Source organism: Manis pentadactyla, chromosome 13 (genome assembly GCF_030020395.1).
Source record: "Manis pentadactyla isolate mManPen7 chromosome 13, mManPen7.hap1, whole genome shotgun sequence".
Lineage (NCBI taxonomy): Eukaryota > Metazoa > Chordata > Mammalia > Pholidota > Manidae > Manis > Manis pentadactyla.
In genome coordinates, this window is record NC_080031.1 from 57780494 (window position 1) to 57788746 (window position 8253).

Here is an 8253-nt window from a genome sequence, read left to right on the forward strand (position 1 = left end):
TTAAGAGCAGAGAGTCGAGAGGGTTAGATTCCCTAACATATGCTTTGGTAATTGCTAACCACTTGTCCTAAGGCAGGGCAAGCAGTTTTAACTGATGTGTTCCCAATATTTGGGAGTGGCCACTATCCTGGAGAGGAACAAAAAGTTTGTCCTACGGAATTACCTAGAGGACTGGCTATAAACAATTACATATTATCTCTCACCAGAGATAGACATCTGAGACCACCTGACAAGCCTACACCCCCAACCCTTAATCTTTATCCCATTCTTGAAACTCCTTATAAGACAGAATCCCAACTTTCTGATGTGCCTCCTCCTCTCTGAGGTTGCCCACACTCACCTTTCTTTAAGTGTTTCACTCTCTCTGTCCTATTTCAGATACGCAGGGAGGGGCTGCTGGGAGCTCTGATTTGGGCTTGCAAGTTCCCATCACCTGGGTGATTCCAACAGGACTGCAACTCTTTACTAATCTGTCCGAAAATCGCCTTTCTTTGCCTTTGGGAAGTTCTCAGAACATAATCTCACTCCATCCAGTGCCCTGCAGCTCCCCCAAATCCCTGGGGTGGGAGGGACTCAGTTCCCACATGGTGCAGATTCAAGCAGATACTGGATGCCATGTGACACTGGCTTTAGGAGTTGGTAAGGGATTTGACCCATGTGAAGCAGGAGTTCAGTGAGCTTCTCTTCCCTCCCTCTCTTTTTCCTTCCTCTCTACTTTATTCAGATAAACCTGCCTTTGTCTACCTTGACTCTGGCCTGCTCCTCCCTTGGAGTGTATTCAAATAAAACTTCCATTTGCTTCACTGCTTTGTCTCTGCTCTTCAGTTGTTTGCTGCGGTGGGACAAAAACGCAGGAGAACAAACCCAACCCCCCAACAATGGCAAAGGGGATACATATTTCATCTTGTTTTATGTATATGAGGGATTGTGTGCAACCCTCATGGGCTAGCTCAGGACCACCACAGAAAGAACTAAATAAATGGGATTTTTCTAGATGGTCCTGGAGGTGGGGGCTGCTGGTGGTGACTCTGCCTGCTCCATGGAGGGGCCCAGAAATGTCCTGCCAAGTGGGCCTGAGGGTAGGTCCTGGTCCTGCAGACCTCTGACAGCTGCCACGGTGGGTCTCAGGAGGTAGTGGCCATCCCACAGTCCCAGGAACCTCGGGAATGCTGGTTGTGGTTGGGTGGGGAAAGGAGAGCCTCAGTCCATTGGGAATCCTCAGCAGCCTTTGGCAGCTTCCCTGTTGCAGCTTCCCCTGGCCAGGCTTCTCGGACTGGCTCCCGAGATACCCACAGTCATGGCCTTCCTCTCTGCCTGCACGTGCCTACCGTCCAAAGTAGCTCCACCAGTTCCACCACACCCATGCTCGCCAGCATATAAGATTAATAATAAGTAAGAATGTGTACCAAGTCTTCCTGCAAGTCAGGCCTGTGCTTGCCTCCACAGACATTACTCATTTCACTGCTGCAGTGAACCTCTGAAGGTACCACTGTCCCCATTTCACAGATGAGGGACTCCGAGGCACGGAGCCCTGGGCACTTGCCAAGGGCAGCAGATAGGAGGGCTGGGAAGGTCTGGACTCCCTTCTCCTCTCTGTTCCACCAAACATTAGATCTGTTTTTCCAGGCCCAGCTCAAATCATTATGAAATCTTCCCCGGATAGTTCAGACCAATGTGATGAATGGCTAGTTAAACATAATGTTGTATTTTAATAATAACAGCTTAAACCCCACTACCTATTTCCTGTGTCTAATCTTACCCTCACCTTTTAAGGAAATGGGCCATGAGTTGAGTTTCTTCACGAAAAATATAGACACAAACCTGAACCCAGCACTGCGGACCAGCAAGGGCTTTTGGCTCCCTGCTGCCCTCCAGAGGCGGTATGTTTTCCTGGTGGGGGAGGGTAATCCAACTGCGATCATTCAAAAGGGCAGACACTGGCTTTCAGAGTGCGGTGGAATACAGTGTGAATATGCACATACAGTCCTTGTTCTTTAATAAACCACGGTAAGAAACCACACAAACACGAATAGTCTTTGCAACTGCAAGCTTAAAGCAATTTTTTATATTTAAAAAAAATCGACCTTCCTGATTACAATGGAGAATTGCTATGGGTGTACACAGAAATCCTTCAATGAGCTGAACTGGAAATTTGGTGGAAAAGGAGAAAGTTAGGCAAGTATTTGAAACTCCCATGTCTGCCCTCCTTAGCCAGATTCTTATTTTCTCTATTTTCTTACTCTCTCATGTCTTCCCTCTCTGTCTCTCATTTCCTTATTTTAACAAATTTCTAAGTTTGGAGTTGTGCACGATTAGACAAGTTATAAGATTATTACAACTCTTGTTTCATAAAGGAGTGTCCATTAGTTAACTGAATTGTGTGCCTGGGCATTATGGCAAGTTTGTGGGAGTCTTTTTGACTTAGCACTTACTACATTTCTGGGTACTAGGAGGTGATCAGTAGATATTTGTCTATTGAGAACCTGGTCCTTGTCCAAGGAAACGAACTAAGAATACAAAGTCTATGCAGATAAAATGAAACAGGAATTCCCCCCATCACTGGGTTAGTTAAGGCAAAGACTGGTAAAACCTGTGTTTGAGTGATTGTTATGCAAATTCCTGCCTCCCCCTGGAATTTGGCTGGATTACATTTCCTGTGAATTTTCTTCCAGTTCAATGGTTCAGTGGTTATAGATGAACAGTTCTGGTTGACACATCAAGATAGTTGTGGATTGAAGGGGTGCAAAATCCTGAAGATATCTAAACAGACATGGGTTTAATTAGGGAATGCTTCCTGGAAGAGGTGACTTTGGACCAAAGTGAAATTTGGGCAAGGCCAAAAGAGGGGATGAGAATGAGGAGGATATCTAGAAAGAGATGTGATATTATATAGCTTAAAATTAATTTGATAGATTGGACACTATCTAAGTGGCTGTCCGTAAGGGGTCAGTAAAATAAATTATGGTCCATCCACACAATGGAAAACACTGCAGTTCTTGAAAAGAATGAGGGAAACTTGTGATAGTGGTTGCGTTCAGAGGTGGACTAGATAGCAGGAGGTGGAGCAGTTGAAAAGGAGGTGTACTTTTCTCTAAATATCCTTTTCTACATTAAAGATATGTACATTGACTGATATTAGTAATTATTTTGGAGCAATGAAGGCAAAGAATGGAGTGTTTCATAGACAAAGCAAATACTTTTATTTCCCTACAACTATTTCCTACATGATTGTCAAAGATAAAATGCACCAGACAGTTAAAGAGATGATTTTATTCAGGCTATTGTAGTAAGGAGACATTATTGTAATAAGAATCTCAAAGAAGAGAAGGGAGTCTTGGGGTGTTATAAACAAAGGAGTCATTGAGGAAGGGTGGAGCAGGTCTTAATCTTAGACTGTTCCAGAACAGTGTGATCTTCTGTGGTTAGCCCCTTTGCCATTTCTAGGAACACAAAAGGATGGGAGTATTTCTAACTTTTCCTGTTTTCAGGCAATGCAAGTCTCATGAGCTATCTCATCCTGTCTTGTGCATTAAATATCACCTATACTCTGAGTTAAGAACAAGTACCCCAAATTTGTAAATAAAGCTGGGGGATGAATGTACACCTTCTCAGTGTCATTATTTCACATGATAATCTAAGGATTATAAATACTTTAGGAGAGTACACCAATGTTTGGCTTTGTTATTTACTATTTGATTAGAGCTCACACACTGTGAAGTTATTCCATTAACTTGTATATTTCTGCCTGATGGGAAAAATAACCCTGGGGATTTAATTAATTACCCTGTAGTGAAGTAGGGCAGGGACATGGGACAAGCATGGTAATGAACTTTTCCTGCCTATGATGAAAAATGTCAAGATGTAAACAGTATAATAAGAACAGGAAGGACTCCATCTTAAGGCTAGGATTTCATTTTAAAAACTAGGGAGTTAGGATCTAAGATTCTTAACATATTCTTTGGTAATCAGACAATAACCCACCCTATCTTAAGTCAGGACAAGCAGTCCTAACTGATATACATTCCCAGTGCTTGAGGGAAACCACTATCTTGGAGAAGAACAGGAAGTATATCCTACAGAATTATCCAGAGGACTGACTGTGTCGTCAGAGAGAGACATCATGACACCACAGTCAAGCCTACACCCAACAACTCCCATCCCCACCCTTTGCCCCATTCTTGAAAGCCTTAAAAACCAGAATCCTAAGCCCTTATATGTGCCTCCTCTCTGAGGTTGCCCACACTCCCCTTCCTTCAAGTGTGTGCTTTTTAAAGAAAGCCTTCCCAATGCTCAGCTTACTGCACTTTGTCCCTGTGCTCTTCCAGTGGTGTCTTTGTTTCCTTGCTATTTCATTCTATTTCCTAGACTTAAGCACAAGTCTTTGCTCTCTCTGTTCTACTCCAGCTAAGTCAGGAGGGGCTACTGAGAGCTCTGACTTGGGCTTGAAAGTTCCTGTCATCTGGGTGGCCCAGACAGGACTGCAGCTGTACAATCATGCTCTTTGGTAACCTGTCAGAAAATCACTTTTCTTTGCCTTTGGGAAGTTCTCAGAACATAATCTCACTCCACCCAGTGCTCTGTAGCTCCCCCAAATCCTGGGGTGGTAGTGACTCAGTTCCCACACCATGCAGATCCAAGCAGACACTGGATGCCATGTGACCCTGGCTTAAGTAGTTGGCAGGGGATGTGTCCCATGCTGAGTTGCAGTTCAATGACCTTCCTTTACTGTTCTAATCTGTCATTCCCTGTCACTCTTGCTTTAATGAATTCCTTCCTTACCTGGTACTCTACTCTGACCTCCCTGCATCTCCAAACTGACCTCTCTCCCCAACACCACTGTGGGGATAAAATTGGGTGTAAAATCTTTCACCCCAAGAATGTTCCATTGTCATTTTATGGTCTCACCAAATCAAGAGCGAACTTGCCTGGGTTTGAAACCCTCAGGCAAGACAGCTCTCCTCCAACTAGGGTAATAATGACATTCAGCACAGAATGTCGGCAGTGAAATTAAATTTAATGAACGACCTGAAGTCATCTCCCCATGGTAGGCCCTAAGGATCCTGGTTATCCTGGTTACTGTTTGTGCCACTGCCCTGATTCTCCCCAAGCCTCAGAATGGAGCAAATGCCTTCCATAGTTCAGTCCAGCTCCCAGAATCTGGTGCTGTTCTCTCTGTTCTTTCAGCATGCAACCAAGATTATTTTCTCCCAAGAAATGATACTTTTATTGCACATGTGTACATAAGGTGGTACAGAGCTTGGATGGATGGATACAAATAATACCAATAGTTTAAATACAAATATTTGAAAATAAGTTTTCAAATAACAGAGCATATTCTTCCATTTGTGTTCCAAACTTAGTCCCCCAAGAGGAAACAGTATAGTCAATTTTCCTATTACAGAAACCAAAGTGATAAAAAGTGGCCAATTTTGTTGAGAATTGTATATATACAGCACTTTAATGTATATTTCTTATTTACCAGACACTGTTAATGTACCACTAAACAAGTCTTTACCCCTCTCCTTATGAATCGCAAAGACTCTGCACTTGACTCTTAGAAGAATATAAAACTTCCAGAAGTCCTTATAACCTTCCCAGTTACACAGGGCAAAGAGTGAGCACTCTCTAAAGAGAATTTTTTAACCTTGTTTTGGCAACTGGAAGCTTTTTATCTAAGACAGTAGTGTGAAACCTTATATCAATAGAAGACAAGTGATATCCTATGTACACATAAGGAATACAGCCTGGTGCCTGGCACATAGTAGGCTCTGAATTAATGGTTGACGTCAGCAATAGGACTTAGTAAATGAAGCTCAGAGCATCCTGTGATAGTACAAGTAATTCCCATTTTTATTGATAAGTGATAATATCCAAGTAGTTACTTCTGCACAGTTCTTGAATTTCCAAGGCCTACACTCCATTTTAGTATATTTTACAAATGAATTAGTCCACAGAATATTGGGGTGGGGGATGCTGGTTTTCATCAGGTATGGAGAATATTGATTCAGGGTTTGAGAAGACATCCCTGAGTCTCCTGGTGTCATGATCTTTATTATTATTATTTATTTAATGTTAAAAAATTTCACTTATTTAAGTTGAAGTATAGAGAATATACAATTTTATATTGGTTTCAGGTGTCCAACAAAGTGATTTGATAGTCATCTACATTATTAATTGCTCACAATAAGTGAGTTATTATCTGTCAATATACAAAGATATTACAATATTATTGACTATATTCCCAATGCTGTATGTTCATCCCCATGACTACTTATAATTGCAATTCTGTGCCTGTTTATCTCCTTCATCTATTTCATCCATTCCTCACACCACAGAACCTCATTATTAACAATGATACAGAGACACAGTGGATAATTTGCCTGACATCAAAAGCAAGCAGGGGCCATCACCAGGAACCAGAGGCCCTGGGATTCAGTGCTGGCTGCCAATCCTGCAGAGGTCCAGCCCCTTCCTCAGGGCTCCCATCACCTCCCGGTTCCTCAAGCTGTAAATGAGGGGGTTGAGCATAGGGGTAAGGACTGTGTAGAAGACAGAGACCACCTTGTCATGGCCTGGGGCCCGGTAGCGCCTGGGCCTCAGGTAGATGAACATGGCTGCCCCGTAGAAGAGACAGACGGCTGTCAGGTGGGAGGAACAGGTGGCCAGAGCCTTTTTACGGGTCTGAGCAAAACGCATACGAAGCACAGCTCCCAGGATGCGAGCATAGGAGGACACGATGATGGAGAAGGGCAGAAGCAGCATGAAGACACAGCAAGCAAAAAGCAGGCTGTCAAAAAGGGAAGTGTCTGCACACGCTAGTTTCAGTAAAGCTGACACCTCACAGAAGAAGTGGTCCACACTCCTTGAGCCACAGTAGGGCAAGCTCATGGCCGCCACCATCTGGATCATCCCATCTAGGATCCCAAATGACCAGGAACTACCAGCAATCTGGAGACAGACCCTCGGGCTCATGAGGATGGGATAGTGAAGTGGGCGGCTGATGGCCACATAGCGGTCATAAGCTATGAGTCCCAGCAGGAGCCCCTCAGATCCCACAAGAGAGACAAAAAATCCAATTTGTACGCCACAGCCCACAAAGGAGATGGACTTCGTCCCAGACAGGAAGTTGGCCGCCATCTTTGGCACAATGTTACAAACCAGCATGAGGTCCATGAGGGAGAGCTGGCTGAGGAAGAAGTACATGGGGGTGTGAAGGCGAGGGTCTGTGTAGATGAGGACGATGAGGAGCACATTCCCACAGAGGGCCACTGTGGAGACCACCATAACCACAGAGAAGAGGACAAGGTCAGCTGGACTGTGAGAAAAGATGCCCAGGAGGACAAAGTCGTATGTGGATGATTGGTTCCACTGTATCTCCATGGCTCAGCAATGTCCTTGGTCACCTGAGAACACGGACAAAAGTACTGTATTGACTGACATTTCTTTATAGACTTCTGCAGTGCACATCTTCAGCCAGCTGGTCTGTAACTCACAAGACCTGCACAGAAAAGCTTTGGGACATAGAAAGGGGCACTACTTCATGTGCCAAACACAGCAAGAGGAGCCCTCTGAGCTCATAGAATAGGACCATGTTTCTGTATTGGTGTATATAGTAATCAAAATGTGTAGAAACTGAGTTATTCTATATGTCACAGGGCCTCTCTGCAAGTGAAGTCTTGGCTTTATCATACGATATTGAGTCTTTGGTCATATCACAGAGACTTTGTAAACTATTTCTAACAGGGCTGGACCATTTCCATTCAAGAGCCCATTTATATGTGCAGTCAAAAGGGGAGGGTAGGAAGTAAGAATTGCTTTTTAGTCTGTGTATCTTTATGTTCTGGGAGTGTTATCATGCCAGCCACCCTGGTATATCTATGCTATAGTTAACGGAAGTGCTTGCTAGCACCTCACATGAGAAGGAAGAGTATAATTGGGTGCCACTGCTGTCAATTATATTGGGGTTGACAGGAAAGTCACATGGCCACTGTGGAGATTTGGTGCCCAAACCTCTTAAGTACAATGACATCTTCAGTTGTGCTGACACAGGATCAAGTCCTCAGTAGAAACTGACTGATAAAAAGTATCTTTAGTGGAAGTTAAAGAGCATTCTATATTAAATCTTTCTAGCTAATCTCTTACACCTAGCTTTCTGATCCATTTGCTCACTGTCTTATAAATGTTCCAATTAGGTTACTTGGAGAATGTCAGTGGAAAGGAATTTCTCAAGATCTTTGGTTAAGTCTTCTTTCT

General features: G+C 43.6%; 1 protein-coding gene across 1 annotated transcript; it reads right to left on the minus strand.

Annotated features, from left to right (window-relative positions):
* Nucleotides 1-6432: 6432 nt before the first annotated feature.
* LOC118923788 (olfactory receptor 56-like) lies at nucleotides 6433-7380 on the minus strand. The gene has a single exon (XM_036907973.2). The coding sequence runs from the start codon at nucleotides 7378-7380 to the stop codon at nucleotides 6433-6435; it is 948 nt and encodes a 315-aa protein (XP_036763868.2).
* Between the last annotated feature and the right edge of the window lie 873 nt (nucleotides 7381-8253).